General features: G+C 31.8%; 1 protein-coding gene across 3 annotated transcripts in view; it reads left to right on the forward strand.

The window, feature by feature from the left end:
- Nucleotides 1–23,599, forward strand: part of BRD10 (bromodomain containing 10) — a 115,726-nt gene that overhangs the window by 66,301 nt on the left and 25,826 nt on the right. For all 3 annotated transcript variants that reach the window (XM_055578133.1, XM_055578132.1, XM_055578131.1), the window contains 2 exons: nt 5,350–5,429; nt 13,637–13,726. In XM_055578133.1, the coding sequence (XP_055434108.1) occupies nt 5,350–5,429; nt 13,637–13,726 (170 nt within the window). The remainder of the gene's footprint in view (nt 1–5,349; nt 5,430–13,636; nt 13,727–23,599) is intronic.

A 23,599-nucleotide genomic window follows, 5' to 3' on the forward strand; every position in this document is an offset into this window, starting at 1 on the left:
GAGAAGATAAATCAATGTTTTCTATAGTATGATTTTATAGAGGATGAAGGACTTTGAAGAATAAAGGGGATTGGGTAGATGAAAGTGGTTAATAAGTGAGCAAAACCATGGAGGTATAAACAAAGTTTCACTGAGAAAAAGTAGAGTAATTAGAGAAGAACTTAAGGAAAAAGTTGAAAAGTTGACAGTTTAGAAGCCATTTGAATGATGGAAATACGCCATTTGGGGATGATCTCTTTCTGGGTTTGTGGTGCTGTTTTAGATAATTGAATCAGGAATGCAGTCTGGGAAATGAGGTTGAAATAAAATATATCAAATATATAAAAAGTAATGAGCTAGTTATAGGGAATGACTGAGAAAGTAATATAATCTACAATATTAATCAAATAAACCCAGGCCCGTATTTTTGAAACAGTTGTATAATTCTGTGTTAATATTACTATAGATATGTGTCTTTATGGAGAAAATTCTTAGAGAACCAATTCAAGATGCCAAGATACAGGAGTGAAAGAATTGATTATATTCCATGGCCTTTTATTTTAATGCCTTCTACTTCCCCCACCCCCCAAAACCCAATACTCTTACAATGTTTTCTGTGTACCAGGCACTATTCTAAGCCTTTTACGTCTCATCTAAGTCTTACAATAAATAAATAAAAGTAAAATGCCAACTTAAAAAGAATATATTAGCCAACATATGGACATTTAGTAAATAAAAATCATATTTAGACTTTCTATGACTTTACAGTCTAACAGGCACTTACCAGAATTGCTGATAATACATATGCCCTTGGGTTTCCAGTTTTAACAGTGATCAGTGTCTTAGTATAGTGATCAGTGTCTTAGTATTCATTCACATCAGGATCCCTAAAATGAAAGTACTGAGATAGAAGTATGTGTGTTGAATAGTTTTTAAACATGAGAATGCTGAATCTAGGAGCATTGAAGTGGAAGTCTGAGTAGTTCAAGGAGCCAAGGAGTGAATACAGGCAAGGATACAAGGTGAAGGTAAAAATGAAGAATGAGACGGAGGAAAGAGTTGGATTGGGAATGATAGTCACCTTAATTTTTCTGATGAAGTGTATTTCCTTATTCTGGATGACTACAATTCTATGCCTATGTTATAGTGTAAATCTGTATTTTTAATTCTATCTTTCCCTGTTAAGTTAGGCTTCCTTCTAGAGCTGATCTAAGCATAATTTTTAAAAACTTCATTAGGTTGTGCTTATATCATTAATTAGGAGGCCGTATTTAGGTTTCCTTTTCCATTTTGAGGTGCATGTTGATACTTTTTGCCATGTCTATGTTTTAGGCTCAGGAATTGTGTTGAAATTCTTTGTATATTTTAAATTGACTTTTGACAGTTATATTTTATGAGACCAGGTGACTTAGGGCAATGGGTGTAAAACTCTGGGTATGACCAAGTAAGCCCCCTGGGGTGGGGGGAGTATGTAACTCGCCCTCTATATAGCTGCTTGTTTTTTAGTCGTTTCCAGCTCTGTGACCCTATGGACTGTGTAGCCTGCCAGGCTTCTCTGTCCATTGGTTTCCCAGGCAAGAATACTGGAGTAGGTTGCCCTGGAGCAAAAACAGATTACCAAATAAAGGCTGTGTGGTTTTATAGTATTCCATTCTCCATTTTAAAAGCAATAGTTAATGAACAGTAACAGTTAATTTTTATTGATGAATACAGGAAACTTTATTTTATTTTATTTTATTATTATTATTATTATTTTTTACTTTACAATATTGTATTGGTTTTGCCATACATCAACATGCATCCGCCACAGGTGTACATGTGTTCCCCATCCTGAACCCCCCTCCCACCCCCCTCGCCATACCATCCCTCTGGGGCATCCCAGTGCACCAGCCCCAAGCTTCCTGTATCCTGCATCGAGCCTGACTGGCGATTCATTTCTTATATGATATTATACCTGTTTTAATGCCATTGTTCCACTGAGGACAAAGATATTAAGTAATAGTGAATATGCAAATCTTATAACCCTAATTAAAGGAATGTTCTGAAACCAGTCAAGAACAAATTACATCCCTGCAGAAAGTCTGAAAAAATGCAGTATTTTAGCATAAAAAGAGCACAGCTTTGAAGTGAGACATGTCTAGTACAAATATGTGCTTCAGTACATATTAGTTATAAGTTCTCTGTTAATTTATTTACCTGATTATAGCCTGTTTATTTCTCTGTGAAAAATGAGCTAATACTTATCTTGCTGTAGTTTCACAAAAATTAATGGAATAGCAAATGCATGGTACCTAGCATGGTGCCTGGCACATGGTAGGAATCAATAAATGGTAACTATGATTTTTAAGAGGTTAGAATTACATAATGGAAAGAGCATGAACTTTGGAGTTAAGAGTCCCTGGCTGTTGGGGATTACTTATTATAGTGTAACACTTAAGTAAGTTAAGAACCTTTTGATCTTCATTTATCCCACATTAAAATGGAGGTTTTGCCTACCTTGGAAGGTTTCTTTGAGAATTAACTGAGATAATTTATGTATCGCCTTACTAAGTGTCTGACACATAGTAAGCACTCAATAAATGTTAGTTTCCTTACTAGCATTCCTAGGTCATGTTGTGAAACTCTTTGGTAAATTGTGTAAATTATTTAAATTCTTTGTCTGTGTTTTCCTCGTTATAAAATGGACTCAGAATTGTAAACAGTTACCTGCCTTCCTTTTCCTACCCCCAGACTGAACATTTCTGATGAAGAGTAGGATTCTTATATTTAAGGATCTTAACTTGTATACAAAATGAATAATGGGATTTTTGTTGTCAGTAATTCCCAATCTAGTAAGGAAGAGAAACATGTAAACAGATAATTGTAACACTGTATAGTGTTACATTAATTGATAAATGTACAAAGTTGAGTGGTAACATAGAGAACAGCAGAACAAGAAGAATTAAAATGAAGGAGTAAGTTAATAAAATAAATTGAAGGTTAAAAAATAATTAACATTTTGTTTAAACTCTTACCACAACGTATCTAAGGCAGATGAGAACCACTAATGCCGTGTTGATGATTTGCCCTGTGCCTAATAGTAGTCTAAGCTCTTAGCATACTTTAACTTGTATAATTCTCACAAAGTTGGTAATATTATTATCCCTGTTTTAGTGAAGCTGCACAAGGAAATAAAATAATTTGCTCAAGGTCTTGCAGCTTGTAAGTGGTTAGAGCTGAAATTCCAATCCAGGTAGTTAGTTCCAAAACTCCCAATACTACTTGCAGTTTCTTAATAACATTTAAATTATCTAAATGACATGATGAAAGGAGGTACCCAGTAACCACCTCAGCTGCTTAATTTATTCAAATAGAGTGGTTGTTAGAGTTAATTTTACCTAAGTTTAGTGTCTCTGTGGCAATAATATCAGATTGATTGGAAATATCAAAAACGTCCTCTGTTGTGCTTATAAATTAGTAAATACAAAATCAAATTATTTTTAAAAAGCTAGTCAGAGGTGTTCTGAGGGGTGGGGAATAGGAATGAGGAAGGATTTCATTTCCTTCAAACTGTCCTAAGTCAGCAAGCAATAAATCTTTTCCTGTAAACTTTCAGTAATAGTAAAGGTAGCATGTCTCAGAGGAGAGAGATTTTGGTGTTCAGATTCATCAGTCCACTTGAGAGTTACCTATTGCACCCAGTTTAGAAATCAGTTATTAGCTGTGTTATATAGTATGATAGTGCTCAGTCATATCCAGCTCTTTGTGGTCCCCATGGACTGTAGCCTGCCAGGCTCCTCTGTCCATAGGATTTTCAAGGCAAGAATACTGGAGTGGATTACCATTTCCTCCTCCAGGGGATCTTCTGGACCCAGGGATTGGACCCAGGGATTGAACCCACGTCCCTTCCATCTCCTGCATTGGCAGGTGGATTCTTGAGTAGTAGCACCACCTGGGAATCACTTCTCAGATACTGCTAAAGCAGCCCACCCACGTACCTATTTTTGTATAAATTTAGTTCTAATATTTGTACTGTGTGAGCACATAAGCAAATAAGAGTAATGAGAAAATAAAATATATGTTAGGTTCTTAAATTTAATTAAAAGCAAAAGTCAGTAGCAGGTTGTTACCTATTAGAACAAAACACTAAAACCCTTGTGAATCTCAGCAGTTGAAAATTTGCAGTAGTTCAGGTGTGGTATACTTGGGTTCTACTGAGTCAAAGTTAGAAATGATTCAAATTACAGTTCTGTGATCTGATTTTACAAATACAAAAGAAAATACAACTATATTGTAAACTAGAATGTGCTTATGACTTGAATAAAATGCTGCAATCAGATTGATTGTTTTCATGCAAAATCATCATAACTATTAAGAAAATATTTAGAAAAGAACAATAGGGATTATTGTATAGCAGTTTTCTCTTTTGAAAAAATAGTAGTTTTTAAACTGATTTTAGCATACAAATGATTGTGAGCTAAAATTAACTTTAATTTTTTATTCCCTTACATTGTAAACTTTTGGAGGGCAGGGTTTCCATTTTATAATTCTTTGTTGTCCCCATAAATTGTACTGTATCTTGTGTTTGTTAAATAAATAATTTATTAATTGATTTTGCCAATTATAAATGGGGAAAAACATTTACTTTAATATGTTCCTTACTAAAATAAGATAGAGGCTGTATGTATGCATGTATTTCTTTAGTCTGTGTAAATACATATTATAGATTATATATACTTTATGCTATAAACTGAAATTCTTTAAGAATATGGATTTATTTTTCCCTGTGGTTTCTGATTGCACAAATGATGAGGTGCACTTTAAAGGGAAATGTTTACCTTGTTTTAAAACTGGTTATTGAATACTGCCAACAGCAGCCCATTAGGGGAGTGCAGAGCTAGAGAGATAGAAGGAAAATCTTGTTTCCTAAGCTACTGAGAGGATTTTCACACTAGGTTGAATAAAGACCATAGTCTTCAGAGTATAGTTCTGTACAAGTTCCAGACTACAGAAGTCGTTGTTAAAGGTAAGGTTTTTTTTCCCCCTTATGTAACCTCATTTTAAGTTGTGAGTTATATTTTAACTAAGCAGTAGTAATATGACTTTTTATTTTCCAAATCTTATTGTAATAAATTCTGGTACCGTGCAACACATTAGAGATTATAATAGTTTGGCTGTTAAGAAAACACCATTTGTTAATATGTCTGTTATGGGTAGTTATAGTTTGATGTTTGCTTTTGCTGGGGCTTGTTTTGATTCATCATTTTTATTTGACTCACTAGAAGCCATCTGTTAGTTATAATTTAACTTTCAAGGTTCTATGTAATTTGCTTTTTGTTAATGAAATGCTATAAACAGCATTATGAAGCTTTTCTCTTTTAATCTTGAAAGGAAAAAAATCCATATCTAAAAAAGCAATCACAAAGAAGAGGAAAACTGTCACAAAGTCACCTACTGTACCAGAATTTCAGGTAAATGTTTCAATTTTGTCTCAAAGTTTTTCAGTTTAATTTTTTATATCTGTGTTTATATTGTTCCTCAAGAGACTGGCCAAGTTCTGCCATAACACACAATACTTCAATGAAATATTTCCAACTATGACTTTTTCCCTGCAAGTGCAGACATAGCAATGATTTAATCTGCTAGTATTTCAGAAATTTTTACCTCTCTTTTTGTCTTGATATTAAAAATATCTGTGGTTTTTTTATGCTATGCTATCTTATATAAGTGGTTTAATAGAAATATGTTAAACTGTTAAGTACAGTATAGCGTACAGTGTATGTGTGTGTATATACATACACACACACACACATAAATATAAATGTGTAAATGAAAGTCTTCCAAGAACAAACTCTAGTTTGTACATGCTAATATTGCCTAGGTAATCTATTTTAATTTATTTGGGCACTGTAGAAATGATAGATTTATTAACTTAAAAAACAGAGTTTTTTTTTTTAACACAGCTATATATGAACTTCAGAGAGAATATTAACTGAATGGTTTTTAAACATTTCTGCAAAAAGAAAAAAAAGTACTTTTATGTTTTGCTATGTGATTATGTGAAGAGTTTTCTGTTTGAAGCTGATACTGGAATAAGCAGAGAAGTTTACCTTAATTAAATAATTTTATTTTCTACTTTATAAAAGATGAGTTTTCTACAACAAATGACTCTAAAAATTTTCTTGTAGTAGTGTGTCCTATCTATTTCAGGTTGGTTTAGATTATAAAACTAACAATTCCAAAAAATATAAGTGATGTTAAAATGAATTTCTGTGAGTGTAACAAAGAAGAAAATAAAGGAGTAATAACTGTGAAAATATTGATAATATGTAATATGAGTTTAACAATTATGTACATCCAAAAATGTAGACACATCCTTTTTTTTTTTTTTTTAAGTAAAATTTCTATTTTAGAAGTGTTTTTTTTTAGTGGAAGTTAATAACTGGTCAAATTTAATACTTTTAAATGAACAATAAAGAAAATAGATATGTTTTTCTCTTAGTATTTTAGAATATTTTTAATGACATCCTTAGGATGAATAATTTCTACAGAATCCTTTTATATAAAGTAACCCTGGTTCCAGCATATTCAGTATAAAGAAAAAAAAAGTATTTACTGTTTATTTAGAGACCTTTCTACCATTGCTTGTGTGCCTTATTTAATGCTACAATAGTATATAGTTATTCATTCTTCCACTGATTTCGTGCTTCTCCCACTTATTTTTTTCCTTAATACCTCAAAGTATTTATCCTGGGAATATGAATCTCAAGACAAATCTGGTCCATTGTTGATATTTGCCTTCATCCCTATATTAAATGGATGATTTTTATATGTAGTAAGTAACACTGCATATTTTTTTTTAATTGAAGGTGGTACTCATTAATGAGGCATGAAAATTAATTTAGTATATTACATGGCCAGAATTTCTTTTTTAAGCTAACACAGTTAAAATAGAAATTTTAAGAGTGTGTCAGATATAGTAAATGTAATGTTATTTCATAAAACTTTGGTTTCCATTGTGTGTGTTTACTGACATGCAGTGTAAAATGTATTTTTGACCATGAGTTCTGGGCAAAAAAGTATGAAAAACACTGTCTTAAGTGATGCTTTTAGTTAGTTACTGACCATTTGCTTACCACTCAGAAACTGAAGGTCAAAAGTACATGTTTTGCTGAATTGAACTGTTTAAAATAAACAACATCCTCTTCCTGGCTCTTAAGGTTTTCTGGAAAGAGGGCAGAGCTGTGTGTTGGGGGTGGGTGGGGCTAGGGATGGGGAATAGACTTATGAGAACAGGTGTTCCTATTCCTAATTTATAATTTAAATACCATGGTAGTATTGAGAAAGAAAATTGACAGCCGTCTTCCAAGAAATAGGTCATTTGCTTCAAATAAGCAAAGAATAGGAGATAATATTAGTCACTAGTAAACTTTGTTGTTACATGCAGAACTTATAGTTTTGCCTTTCAGAATAATTCTGTGATAGTTTCTTTAATTATTTGAAAGTCTCCCACATGTAAGAAGACTGATTATTATAAAACAAAGAAGTGAATTTCTTTCTTTCTCAAAAAGCTCTAACAATGACATTTGGTGCTTCAGAAACATGTCCAGGGATTAAATTGCATGAAGTTGTTTGTTTGTTTTTTTTAAGGTTCTGGTGAATTGAAAAAGTAAATCCTGTCTTTGACCTCAACTACTTTTTAATTTGATAGTTGTTGATTTTTTTTTAGCAAGATGAAACGTGTAAGCCTGTTTGTTTCAGGAAGAATCCATGTTTATTCATATAAACAAGTGATACCTATACCTCAGGACAAGACAGTAATCATCCCACTCCTATTTAAAGTATACACTGTAAACAGTCAAAGGCCTGTTGTATTTATATTTGTGTGTATATTATAATGAGACTGACCATATCTGTACCAGTTTTTCCTAGGAGTTATATCAGTGGTTCTCAAATGTTCAATGGCATAAAAAGAAACTTATACTTTTATTAAAAATGAAAAATCCTGGGTTTCATCCTCTAATGGTCCATCCTTGATTCAGAGGGTCTAGATAGATATTAGTAATCTGGATAGTACTTAAGCATGTGGATTCTGCAACCAGGCTACTTGGGTTAGAATGCCATCTTAGCACTAACTCTGTAACTTAGTTAACTGCTCAAAGCTTCTAATTCCTTATATGTACAATGGAGTAATAATAATAGTTCCCACCTCATAAGGTTGTTGTCAGGATTAAGTGATAGAACTTAATGTTTTATTATCTTATTTTTTAAATAAGCATGTCAGATGCTTCAGACAGTACTGTATGAGCAGGAAAGTCAATTAATTATTTGTTAAAGAGCTTCTATTACTGACCTTTATCACTTTACCCAGAAATTTAAGAGCTTGGAATAAGTCTCAGATTTGGTCAGATTTCATCATTAAGCCTACAAGTATTTGAAAAGTGAAAAACCACGTAGTAGTATTTGCATCATTATATTAGAGGGAAAACCTGTGCTTAGCCCTTCTTACTATAGTGCTATTGGGAGTTATACATTTGGCATATAGGGGAAGTTGCCATGTTTTTACTTAGCAATAGTTTCAAAAAGTCAGGAAATATTTTTAGTCATCAGCATGTGGGTGATTTAAGCTTTTGTGTCAGATTTAACAATTTTACTGATTACTTTGTTAAATTGACTAGACTATTTTTTTGTTTTTCTATATCAGTTTTGTAGTACAGGGAAGACTGTTAGATTGAAAAGTGAATATTGATTTTCTTAATAAAGTTAACTTTTACCAAGAATATTAATATGTTTAATATTTGAAAGAGAAGCCTAATATTATATGAATTTTCTTTTTGTGCACAGTTATAACAGAGTCATAGAAAGTATTCCTAAAACATAGTTTGTCAAGTCTCAATAAGATACAGTTTTAAAATTAAGAGACTTAGGTACCATGACTCTGCTTTTTATTGGTAACCGACATATTCCATGTCATGTGTGCTTGCTCCTATTCCATGTGTGTGATTTATTCTAAAGGCTTCTTTGCAGAGAAAATCCAGAATCCAGGTGTTGACTAAGATTTATATAGAAGTATTGTTTTTTAGCATAACCATAAACTCAATGATCCTTAACATAGCTCTGAAAAAAACACTGTTGCTCCATTTTACCAATGGAGAAACTAAGGGATATGAAATAAAGTACTATCCTCAATGTGACAATTTGGAATCAAAATTAAAATTAGAATTTAACTGCCTCACAGAGTTAAGGACCTTTTGATTATATTGTTATTTTGAATTGCTGCCTCTTAAAATGAGTATTTTCAGCTTCAGCTTTTTATTTCACTTTTAACATCATGGAATTTTACTTCCCCCTGAAATTTTTTTCTGTTTTTATATATTGTACCTTGAGAGAAACACCAGTTTTTACTCATATAGTGGTATAAAAATGTTTTGATTTATTCATCAGACTTGTCGTGTTGCTCATGATATCTTTATTTGCAGGTTTTGAAGTAGTCATTATTGCTGAATGATCATAAGAAGTGAGAAGGAATGTTCTGTCCTAATTTTAACAGATGTCAATATAATTTTAGTTTAAATATAATACAGATTTTGAATTTACACCATGCATTTAGTCTTTTGCTTATAACTTTATAATAAATTATTGGAATGTTTTATTAGAATGGTAGTGAACATGATCCATTTTATTTGGACCTACTCATTTTGACTTCCCTGCATTTCCCTTTGCTTTTTAATGTAATTTACCATATTGTTTTACTTTTGTATGCTATCTTACTTACGTTCTTTTTGGAACAAATAAAGTAATTATCTCTCAAACCTATTGAATTTATACCTGAAGGACATAATATGTAGCTTAAAATAGTGATTTACTTTGTAATTTTTTTGAGATGTGATTATGCAGTTCTTTTGATCTCTACAGGACCTCCCCTTCTCCACCATATACACTTATTTCTATAGACTATATACACACATATCTGCTTCTTAAGTTGGAGAGAGGGCCTTTTAATACTTAAATTTAATAGATATGAAAGCTTAGATAAAAATTAATTCCTAAAACTATAACATGGTGCTTAGTCGTTCAGTTCTGTCCGACTCTTTGCGACCCCATGGACCGTAGCCCACCAGGCTCCTCTGTCCATGGGATTTTACAGACAGTGCTGAAGTGGGTTGCCATTCCCTTCTCCAGGGGATCTTCCCCACCCAGGAATAGTACCTGCATCTCTTATGGCTCCTGCGCTGGCAGGCGAATTCTTTACCGCTGGCGCCACCTGTGAAGCTCAAAACTATAATACACGTTCAAATTATTGTTAGATTTTTTTTTTTAATTTGTTTTATTTTGCTTAGAGAGAACCCTTAAAGAATATGATGTAAGAGGAAGAGGAGTCCTAGGTTCCATGGTATTCCTCTATGCGTGTGTCATCTTTGGTCACTTAATCTCTGTTAAACTAGCTTGTGTGTGAATTGGAGATACCCCTCTTTAGCCTTGGCCAAGGTTTGGACCAAATTACTTTTTTTTTTTTTTCTTTTGGTCCCTTTCAGCTCTAAAATTTATGATTTTGTGACTGTGACGAGTTGCACCAAGTGAAAGATTAATTTGAGGGAGAGTTTAACAACCTTGAAGAGGTTCTTCCTGGGAGATAAAACTCTTCTTGTTAACCTCTGCAGTATGACTGAAAACCTTCTCTTTGAGTGTTGGCAGTGTGTCCTGACTATAATCCAAGCTGCTGTGGAGCTTTCTTTCACCTTTGGAGGCACTAAGCCCTAGATTTTTTTTTCCCCCCAAATTTAAGGTAATGAGAAGGAGGTCTTAATAAGGTGTTTTTGCTTTGTTCAAAAAAATTTATGTTCTCCTTATTAAAGTGAACTTTTCTTATTGGATTTATTTTATTTTTAAAAGCATCATTTGAAATTAAGCTGAGTTTAAAGCCCACACACACACAAAAAAGGCCACACACACACAGACCTTACTTTGTAAAGAATGTATAAATGACAGAATTGACATAAATATTTTTCCCTTAAAATATAACCTCAAAATGATAATTATGACATAAATAATTATTTTTCCCTCAAAATATAACCTCAAAATGATAAGTAACAAATTTAGAATAATGTTCCCATACAAGAGTTTTCTAATAACTTGACTCTATATTTGGAGTATATGTATTACATACTACATATATATGTAGAGGGAGGTATATATTAGTACTTAAAGAGTATAAATTGTTAGGTAGGTATTAAGTCACTTTAAGATAAGTTCAAAGTAAATATTGTTAAAAATATTTAACCCTCAAATTCAGTAAAATTTATGTTTGAATCATGGCATTTAAGGAACGTTTGTGCATTAACATTGAACATTGTGCTTTTAATTCAGTATTCCATCCCCTATTTGAAGATAAATCTTTTTAAATTTTGTACTCATTTAGCTCCATACTATGAAATGTTTCTGTGACCATGCAGATTTGTAATTCATAATCATTTAGTACATAATTGCCCAAAAATGTGAGATTTGCAGCCCATACCTCGGAACTTGTTACAAATGTAGAATCCTAGGTTCCACTTCAGACCTATTAAATCAAAAACCTCATTTTAACAAGATTCCCAAGTGACTCTTATGTGCATTGAAGTTTGAGAAGCACTGATTTAATACAGCTTGCTAACTAGGAAAGTATTTTTTTAATATATAGCTCTTAAGGTATAGAAATAATTCCTAGTTTGACTTCAAAACTACGTTGTTTCCTTAAATGAAATATAAATATTTTCTGATCTCATGACTAATTGCTAATTAAAAGATCTTAAATTTTTTAGAATGTGTTCAGGTATAGGGGTATATATTTTCATAGTTACTGTAAGTTTCTACAAAGTACAAAGAAAATGTACCTTTACTTCATGTATAATGAGACAGCTAAATGCAAGTGAAAATTGCTCTGAGCTTTGCCGTATGTGCAAATGAGAAATCCATGCCATGTCATTAACTAGTACACCAAGTTCAGTGAAAGGAGTGTAACCATTTGCAAGTTCCATAGCAAATTTGACATGGTAGTCATAATAGCAGTTTATACAAGTTTAGTTCCCATTGAGCACTTACTAGAAACTTGGGGTAGGGCTAACATGGTTCTGAGGCTTTATTGATATGATAGAAGTTGAAGACATTATCTAGTTCTAAAGGCACTTACGTAATTAGCCACATTACTACTTAACCATCAGCATTTCTTCCATAATTCTAGATTTGGCAAATGCAAATGTGTATAATGTGTCAGCAGCAACAGCCTACTATTTAGTTGTTATACTGGTGTTTTCTACTCTGAAATTGTTAATTCGAGTTACCTAAATACATGTTTTCCCTGCTTTGTCAGTTCTGTGAGTTTGAAATTATGTAGATGTTTCTAATCATTGTTAATACTAAGTATAATTTATATTATCTGTGATAATTCTTTCTTAGTCTATTCGGTTGAACCATATTGTCTTTTTTGTAGATCAAAGGCATATCAGCATTTCATATGGTTCAACTTAAAGTGTGGAGGCTCCTAGTCTCCCATTTTTGTCACATAGTTGTCACTAGGAATGATCTTGTTGTAATCCTCTTTTGCTTTGTGTTTTTGTTCATTTTCTTCTAAAAGAAAATATGCCTTTTAGGAAAACAGTGCCCTTGCCAGAAATTAATGAATTTTAAAAACATGAAACTAATAAAAATTAATGATGAATTAATAGCTTTATAAGTGTAGTATTTTTTCATTTATACAGTATTACACATTATAAGACTTTCATTAAATCTAAAACATTTCCCCTGTATGTGATTGCAGTTCTGTTTTAGAAATCTTCTATTTCTTTTTCACGACAGATTTTTTATTTTAGAAAAAAAGTTGAATATTAGCAAACTGATTGAAACATTCAGTATAATTTTACAAGATCTAAAATGTAGTTACTAATATTTTTGTTATATTGCCGATGCTTCACTGTTTAAATATTTAGCAGTTAAGCCAAACTTGTTTGATTATTAATTAATAACTAAAGACCAATTGTTTTGACCATTTGCCAATATCACCAAAGCGAAATAAGGTGAACCACACAGTTATGAAAGGCAATAGATGCTATCTTTGGATTTGGTTTTATTAAAGACTACTAAGATCATGTAAAGAATGTATACTTAATTTCATTAACTTCTTTCAATATATTCATATAGTTGGAGCCCCTCTTTATTAGTAGTCCCAACAGCAATGATACAATTTGTTAGATAGTTAGCAACCAAAGCAAAAGTAAAACAATAGTTCTCCAGGGGTGCATTTATTCACCTGCTCGGAGACTGCTTGATGAAACATTTCATAAAGGTGATCCAGTAACTTGTGAAATCTAGGGTGAGTTTCCAGATCTTTGTCATTCTGGGATGAAAGTAAGAATGTTTAAAAAAAAAAACAAAACCTGGATTATAAAACAAACTGAAAGATGGGGATGTGGGATGAAACCACCAATGTTGAAATTTCAGCTAATTTTATACTAAGCCTGAAGTTCATACATCATAACAAGTAAATATCTTTTAAAATATCAACTGTGGAGCTTTCTTTGCATTTTACTGTTACAAAGACAAATAATTGTGAATTCAATGTGTGTTAAAACAACTTCTGTTACCACATTTTGGGTGTTTTATATTATGTGTTATCAAGCTGTGTTTTTGTGTTTTATTTTAGCTTATTTGCACTAATCTTGATGAACTCAGGGAATTAATCACAAAAATCGAGAATGAACTCAAAGATCTGGAAAACAATAGAAAAAAATCGGTAGGTGTTGATCCAAAAGTTCTATCTATTATTGTCAGCATTAAAATTTATTCCTGCTTTTTCTAAAGCCTTTTTAAATCTTGTTGTCCTGAATTACATATAAATTTGCTTGAAAAATAGAAAGATGTTTCTTTTATTTTTCCTATGTGGTCTAGTTTTCACTTTTAGTAGACAAACATGGTGCTGGGGCAAGTAAATTAATTTTGTTTGCCTGGTTTCTATCAGGTTTAGTTTTATGTATTTCCCAATATACTGGTTGGTTGTTTTCTGACTGGTAGTTTTGGGGTAGTGCTTACCTTACAGATATTCTTAATTAATAATTATATGCATTTAATGGATTAGCTCTGATGTAAATAACATGTAAATTATTTAATCTTGCCCCAGATGTTTTTGATACATGCTTAACAGTATATCTTAAGAACCTTTAGCATCTAAAGGTCTTCTTTTAACTTTCACTATACTAAATTCACAATTAACCTTTACCTTCGCTTTTAACTGTTCTTGAAAGAATAGAGTATAAAGGGCTTTATTTTTATTCACCCAGCACTTGGTAAAACACTCAATTATGTTATTTATTAAATCAGTAATACCCATTTAACTGACACTTATAGTTGTATTATATCATAGATTTGAAACACAAACACCAATAAATAAATGGAGAAGGCTTTAAGCATTGAAAAAAAAAATCAATCACTATTTTTAAAAATCTCTTTATTTTATACCTCAGGAATGTCATGAAACCACATTTAGGAATTTGTTCAGAACCTGTTAATCTAGAATTGTGTATGATAATAAGGTTAGAGGTACAGCAAGCTTCATTCATATCAGCAGATTTGTAATACTCATTTTATATGTTGTTCAGAAAGGACATATTGGTAGCACTCTGAAGGAAGGAAATTAAAGTACTCTGAGATCATTTAATACAGAGGTAAAACAGCCTTAAGCATTTCAGAAATATCCCACATGATACCCCTGAGACTATTGGCTATAATCTAAGAGATAAGATAAGGACAGCTATCAAATGCATTAAGAAAGCATCATGTTCAATACATTTTTGTGTACAATATATAATCTGAGAATGCAGAAAACTTATTTTAGGATTATTTCCATTAAAAATGGTTTAGATCATTATAAGACTGTGAGAGGTTATCAGTTTTGTTTTGCTTTGTTTTGTTTTGAATATGTCAGCAATCTCTTGGTGTGGAATGAACCCTACATGTTTTAAAACAACCTCTGTGATGTATTTCTCAAACTATATTAAAATATTTTTTCCTCAACCAGTATTTTTTAATGTATTTTGTGTGTATGTTTTTAAAGGATTGATTCTATTACTTAATAGGAAAAAAAAAATTTTGATCAGGATATTTAAAGTTTTTTTTTGCAGAAGCCATTTATTTTTAGTGACTTGTCCATACTTCATGACTCTAAACAGAATTCTGTTAAGTAAATTTGTTATTTGTTTTTTATTAGCTTCAGTTAAACAATAACATTCATCTTAATTTGTTCTCATATTATAAATTAGGATTTTGTTTTTAATGGATAGTTCAAAGCATAATAGGTTTATGTGCTTACTTATGTAGTGTAAGACAAAAAGACTTTTGCAAGCATCCTAGAGTTTTTTTATAAGCCATCCACCTCATTTCCATTGGTAGTATAAGGGATTAGCATATTGCCTTCCTTCACAGAAGTAATTATAAGAGTAAAAGAAAATATAAATTACAAATATTTGACTCTATAGTACTTGGGGGTATGTTTATCAGAAAATTTTAGGTTATATATAGGTTTTAATTGTTTAGATTTTGTGTCTCTAAATTTTTGACATGTCCATAACCCTTGGTATTTGCATATTAGTTTTAAAATATGTTTTCTGCTCTTCAAGAAATAGAAATTGTTTAAACTTTACTTTTTGGGAATAATTGAGATTACCTGTATACAGGCTTACTTGCCCTAAAATAAACTGACTAAAAAATTGTTTTCATGAATAACTTATCTTAATCAATAAAATGGCCAGGAATAAAGGAATAGTAAAAGTTTGCATCTCAGTGTCATTCCTTATTTTTTACAAAAGCTGATACTGAGTATGATAAACTTTATTGAACTTTATTTTGGTATTGAATACTCGTTTGTCATCATTTGAGAGTAGGGGTTCCACTTAACTGAATTTTCTAGAAAACCTAAACATTCAGTACTAAAATCCTTACTTTAATCATTTAATGAAAAAGATTTCCCTGCCTCCTGGTACTATACTGAGCATAATTGAACCCTTTTCTTGATAACTCAGGGATCATTATGAATATCCATAATTGTACTGATACCCTAAAAATCTATTGATGTCAGTAACTCTTATTAAACATTCACAGATAGGCCTTTAGGTTATATGTTTTGAAGGTTTTTGTTTGTTTGCTTGCTTTTGTTCTGTCTCTTCATTGTCAGTCTGTCATTTCTTGTGTGTGTCCATTTACTTGCCCTAACTGATGGTTGCAGAGCAAGTAGCCATATTGTCAAAATTGGGCTCATGGTAAGGACCTGAGAGATTTTATTAATAATGAAATGTATGAACTTGGTGGTAGTGATAACCATTTTGTTTATTCATTGCATAGTGAGCTTCCTTCACCATTGCCAGACAAATGAAGTTATTAATATTGTTCTTCATAAGAGGATATCACTGTGAAAAATAATGTCAAAACAACTCTATTGTTCATCAACTTTCATAAACTTTTGGTTGTCATAAATGTTGTTACTAAAGATAGAAATTACATATGTGATAGAGGGTTTTAACATGGATTCATTTAAACACCTGGTTGTTTTGGGAAGCTTCTCTATAGGGCATTTCAAGATGTTTTTCTTACCAAAGCAACAAGGAAGAATTACCCCATTTCCTCATCCAGGTCAACGTTCCATTAAAAAAGCTTTCTTAATCTCTTGGAGGTTTTGCCATTGAACTGCTCATTGTACTGGAAGAGTTAGTCTTTTAAAATCTGGATTGTTTACTCATTATTGCAGGACAGTTAATTCTACTTACGATTTATAGTGTGAAGAAAGAAATAAATGATTTAATTTTCTTGAGTTTACTTTAGTTCACTTGATCCCATTACTTCATTTAAAGGCTTATTCAAAGAGGAATCAATGTCCTTTACATCTTCCAGTGCCATACAAATTACCTACCTGAGTTTTGTTAAAGTGAGACATCTGACAGAGATAAATAGAATTATATAGTTTGACAAAATCCTTTAATTTTTGTCTGTCTCATTATTATTTAGATCATAGGGGGTTTTTTTAGTGCTCTAAAGAAGACATCGTGATATTTTATTGTTTTTATCTTTGTGGGTTTAATCGAGATAAAAGTTGTACTTTGGAAATTTATTAGTTTTCCAGAAAGATAGTTTTACACCTAAGATATTGATAAATTTTCCTGATCCTATTATATTTGAAATTTGTTAAACATTTTTGCTGTATAAATAATCAAACTGATAGATTTTCATAAGACTAATACAGAAATGGTTATTATATTTTTTAATTTTTCATGTGGCCCTAATCTCTTATATTTGCATAACTTCCTTATGTTTTATAGTATTGTTTAGATCTTAAAAGAGTTTTCAGTCTTTTTGATAATGAAAAGTCAGTGTAGAGATGGGGTATATGGAAAAGTGAACATTTGGCAGAAAACAAAAAGATAAAAGAAAAGAAACCTTGTCTGGACTACGACATGATAAATGATAGTCAACAATATAGATAAACTAAAATTTAAAATATAATACCATATCTTTCTAATACACCTTTTAGCAGTTAATCACTTCAGCACTGAGCAGGTTTTAAGACTTCAGATATTTCCAGATTTCATATTCAGTATGTAATAAAGGCTATAAAACTGTCTGTACACTTTGGTCCTGTAGTCATAGTTAGTATTTAACTTTTATCCTCCCCTATTTGCACATTACTCCCCTATCCCCCCAAAAGTAATTTACATGATATTATGTTCAATATCTCTCTCATAGTAGAGAGAGCAATAATATTAACAGTGGTATGTCATAAGGCTGGTAAAATAAAATATTTGTAGATCATTGTTACTATATGGAAGTATTTGTGAAATTGTTAACTTTTAAAAACATCCAAAAATATATATACAATAATTACAGTATGTCAAAAAGCGTAGTTTTTTTGTAAGACATGTTTTAAGAGAATTAGGAAGAAATTACAAGTCATGAATAAAATTAATCTTTACTATGTTCTTGAAATAATTTAAATTCATAATAATAGGACTTCTCTTGCTTAACCAAAGGCTGTGCATTAACTAGATCAAACATTAGAGAAATCAGAAGCTTGGATCAAAGATGATTACACCCTAGTTTTTGTCAGAGTTTTGTAAAAGCCAGTGGTTATCAATGAGGAATGATTTTGCACCCCCACTATGAGACTTTGGCAATGTCTTAAGATATATTTGATTGATATATATTGATATTGATAGTTGAAGAGGTGGTACTGACACTTAATGGATAGAGGCCAGTAGTGCTACTAAAAATATTCTACATTGTATAATCTTATAATGCCCACGATAGCCCCCCACAACAAAGAATTATCTGGCCTCAAGTATCAGTCATGCAGAGATTGCAGTAATATCTAAATTATCCTTAAATAAGTTTTGATGATTATATCATTTTGTATCTTATTTTCTTATTCTAGATCTTTTGATAAAGGTTAACAAAACTGAAAAAACTCTCAGCTGTGGGGGGGAAGATGCTTTGCCGTTAGTCATATTTAAAGCTTTCAAAAAATTAAAATAACCTTTTGGAAACCCTGTATAATAAATAAGTTCCTCTACCTGTCATATTCTAGTCTTATTCATTAGGCACATACTTCCTCAATGAGTACTTCCTCAATGAGTATGTGGTCTGTGTACTGTACATAACACCAAGGAACTTGGTAGATATTCAGAGGCTGAAAGTCTTGATCCTCAAGTAATTCACTTTAGAGCTTAAGCTTTTTCTCCCCAATCCTGAGGATAAATCTTTAATCAGGATTGGTTGGGCTGACTCCTGTCCTTTTATAAAAGACTTGATCTTTGATTTTCAAGCTATTTAAATTCAGGAGTCACTACTTCTAGGCACTTGCTTCACTCACTCAATGACATGTTTATGTATTATTTGGGAGTAAGGGTGGAAAGGTAAATAACATATGGACTTTATGAAGAATCAAATATAAACTGACATACTCAAAATAATAGTAAGGAAAGAGAACTAGATGACAGGAAACATGAACCAGAACAATAGCTGGCTAGTAAGACAAAGCTTCAACTGACTGTAGTCACCAAATTATCTGAGAATGCATTATCTTCATTTGTCTATGGTAGGTCTCACTTAAGGGCTTTTTTTTTTTTTTTTTTTTTGACATTTAATAAGTACTCAGCTCAACTGAGAACTGGATACTAACTCCTATTAATAGTGCTCACTGTTTCCACTTACTGGAATTTGGCGTAGTCTGTATCCCATCAGGGAAACTTTCCTAAAAGTAATATTTGAAACTGTTTTCTCCCAATGAAAGTTCCAATTAAAAAGGGAAAGTGTTTTATATTTTTTACATCAGCCAGAGAAATAATACTGCATGTTCTCAGCATGGAGTGAACTTCAAGGAAGAATTGAACTAGGTGACAGATCCTTCTATAGTTAGAGCTTCATAGTGCAGCTTTTATAATTTGCCTTAAACTCTTTTGAATTACATATCATACACACTTACTCAAATATAAGTAAGTTTAAATGCCAAATATTTTTCAAAGCCCCAAGTAAATTTTTATTATTTTCTATTTAATTTATCTATTTCTATTTAACTGTACTGCCTTTCACTGACAAGAGTTCTGACAAATTGAATTTAAATCCATAAGGTGCTTGAGACCAAAAATGAACTTTGTATCATTCTGTTTGTTTATATTACAGAAGAAATCAAAATCTTTGTAAAGCTCCCAAAATTTAAAGATAGAATAGTTTAATACCTTTTGTGAATTAGGGAAGAATATCATCCAAACAATAGAGAAGATTCAGTTCAGTTCAGTCGCTCAGTCGTGTCCAACTCAATAAAACTTCCCTACCATTTTATTATACTCTATAGATAACGAAGGTAAAAGTGATACATTATATATTAAAGGAAAATTAATCTAGATCTACCAAAGAATAAAAAAGAGTCTAAATAGAAGACAGAGTCCACATATGGATCTCTAGCACTTTAAAATAGAAAAAAAAAAAAAATATATATATATATATATCCTTGTATGAAACCAGTTTCTTTTAATGAAGATATGATGCTAGTTGTAGCAAGTGCTTTTAATTAGGACAAAAGTATTTTAAGGCAGATTTAGTTGCATGAAATACTGATAGACAATTTAAGAAACAAAAAAGATTTCAGGGTCCAAAACTAACAGTAATCAATAACCACTTAATATAGGAATATAGGTTATAGCCCCATAAACCCTAGCGTCACTGCTTTAAAATATGAAACAATGGCTTGTTCATAATGATAAACAAGTCAGTAAGAGTTAAATTATATTCATTGTGTGTTCAGAAAATCTGGAAGACATGTATTTTAAGAATGTTTATCAATTTTTAAAAATCTTTCCAGCTAAGTAGAAAATCTCAGCTTAGAAATTTACTTCTGTGGTTTGAGTACTTATTGTGGACCTGCTGTGTGCTGGGTATTGTAATGGAGCCTGAGAAAGTAAAAATAAGTAGAATACTGACCCTACTTTTAGTGTATCCCCAGTCATAATTTCATTTACATGGAACTTTTTATGTTCTGATGTTACCAATGTAGCATTACGTAGTGATTCAGATTGTGCTGTGAATTGCTTGAGAACCCACCTTTCTGATAACAGGTGTAGATTTGATAAAATGTTATTAACCTCTTTGCTACCACCAGTTTACTAAAAAGGGTCAGATTCAGATACTATTCAGTAGTTAATTTCTAATCCAGGATTTTTTCTTCTTTATGAATGGAAGTGGTTACATACCACCAGTTATATCCATATTGTTAGATTTTCTTCCCCAGTAATAATGACTACTTTACTGGGAATGTGATCTGTCCACTGTCTCTACAAAGTCAAATGACACTGAAATTTCCAGTATTATCACTGATGTAGTTGTTTATCATCATGCTTTCTAGTTAAATGCTCATTTAGAAATAAAATGGAAACATTATACGTGCTGCGCAGTGTTGGATATCTTTAAATGCTTTTGTTTCCTATTGAATTAGTATTAAGAGAAAGTGGGTAAGAGTACCTAAAGAGAAAACATTAGTATATGATAGAATAGTTCATATTAAGACCTCTGGTAGTGTTAAAATACTTTTTTTAACTTCTTCCATACTAATATTCAAACACTTCACTATATTGTCTAACTAGTACTTTTTCAAGAGACTGTATACCACCAAGATGAATGTGGTATTTTACCCCCAAAACTGTGAATATGCAGCAATATATTAATATAGTGGTAGTTTCTTTAGGTGAGCAATAAGAAAAAAAAGTAAATGCTTGTTACTTTTTCATTTACTATTACTTAGATTAAGGAGAATGTGAAATAATTAAATTATTAAAATGCTTAATTCCAGTTAATTTGTGCTATGTTTTTATCCATTTCCATTAAATTATTCCAACTTTGGATACTCCTAATGTTTTTAAATAAGACATCTTTATATATAAATCCATTTGACTTTTCTAAAAACTATTTGAATTTTCTTGGAAAAGCATGATGTATTATTATATAATCCCTTTCCACCATATGATTTATGTCTGTGACAAGAACCAAGCCTATAACAAAAAATGCTCTGTTTTATGATCCCTGTTTCTGTGCTCCAGCAACACATATAAATAGAAGCATGTAGAAAGAGAGCATTGATGCCTTTTTCATATACATTATGTTTTTGAACTCTTCTTTTTAATAAAAATTATATTTTTATCATCACAATAATACCATTTCAATTTAAAAATATTCTTTACGTATTTATATATGATAATCTTTTTCTGCATACAACAGTTGATATCGATTTTGTTTAGAAATTGGTGTAAGAAAATCTAGAAGTAACAGAATGAATTGTATAAACCAATTACTTTAACCTAATATTCAGAGTATCTAAGCTTATTAAATGTGCAAAAGATCCATAATGATGAGACATTTAATAAATCTAGAATTTATTTGTTTCCCTCTTTTCTTCCTTCTAGATGTTCAGTGTCCCCAGCATCAGTAGATTGCCAATTCCCTCTCCTCGCAACACCCCAGCCAGTATTAATGCTGGTCTGTCATACCCATCCCAGATTACTGCAGCAGAATGGAGTTTTTCTTTAGTTGCAAGGTAAGTTTCCCTCCCCACTCATTTCACACAAACAGACTTAGTTTTCCATTTTACAATATTGTGTAGTTTTGTAAGTTTTTTCAGAGTATCTTTCTCTTGTGGTTCCTTAGGTTATTAACATATCACATTATAAAGCTTATAAAACTGCATAATATAATAAAGCACTTATCTTGTGACCATAGATGAACTCCTTGTTGTAGTAATCCCTATCAGGTTATAAAAGCTTTAGTATTTGACAGTTGAGCCATCTCATGGAAAGGGGCTGGCAATCTACAGCTGCTGTGGACATTGGATGAGAAAATATTGAAAGGTAAGCCTCAAATTTAGATCATACTGTATACTTTTGGTTCCATGGTGTGTGCTTGAATTCATAGTTCATGTTAAACTTTATAGTAAATTTATTAAAAAAAGATATATCACTCTCTTTTTAAAGTGACCATCAGTAAAGATTTGGATTATTAAGTTTATGTAACACATTGGGATTATTTTGGAAACATTTTTTATTCCTGAAAATAGAATTCTAATTATTAGAAATAGTTCATTTATCCCCATATTGACATACCTGTTTATAAAGAAAAGTCAGGACTAAACTTATATATGTAAAGCTTATAAAATGTATTTTTTATTATAGAAACAGTTATAACACTGTTCCACAAATAACCATTTACTCCTTAGTCTTTCTACCATCTTTTTTTTTTTTCTGTTCTTTTTCTTTTTTTTTTAAGTTGGAGGCTCATTACTTTACAATATTGTGGTGGTTTTTGCCATACATTCACATGAATCAGCCATGGGTGTACATGTGTTTCCCATCCTGAACCTCCCTCCCACCTCCCTCCCACCTCCCTCCCCATCCCATCCCTCTGGGTCATCCCAGTGCACCAGATATGAGCACCCTGTCTCATGTATCGAACCTGGACTGGCGATCTGTTTCGCATATGATAATATACATGTTTCAGTGCTATTCTCTCAAGTCATCCCACCCTCGCCTTCTCCCACAGAGTCCAAAAATCTGTTCTTTACATCTGTGTCTCTTCGCTATCTTGCATATAGGGTCATCGTTACCATCTTTCTAAATTCCATATATATGCATTAATATACCGTATTGGTGTTTTTCTTTCTGACTGACTTCGCTCTGTATAATAGGCTCGAGTTTCATCTACCTCATTAGAACTGATTCAAATGCATTCTTTCTAATGGCTGAGTAATATTCCATTGTGTATATGTAACACAGCTTTCTTATCCAATCGTCTGCCGATGGACATCTAGGTTGCTTCCATGTCCTGGCTATTATAAACAGTGTTGCGATGAACATTGGGGTACACGTGTCTCTTTCAGTTCTGGTTTCCTCGGTGTGTATGCCCAGCAGTGGGATTGCTGGGTCGTATGGCAGTTCTATTTCCAGTTTTTTTAAGGAATCTCCACACTGTTCTCCATAGTGGCTGTACTCGTTTGCATTCCCACCAACGGTTTAAGAGGGTTTCTTTTTCTGTATACCCTCTCCAGCATTTATTGTTTGTAGATTTTTTGATAGCAGCCATTCTG

The sequence above is a fragment of the Bubalus kerabau genome, chromosome 4 (assembly GCF_029407905.1).
Source record: "Bubalus kerabau isolate K-KA32 ecotype Philippines breed swamp buffalo chromosome 4, PCC_UOA_SB_1v2, whole genome shotgun sequence".
NCBI lineage: Eukaryota > Metazoa > Chordata > Mammalia > Artiodactyla > Bovidae > Bubalus > Bubalus kerabau.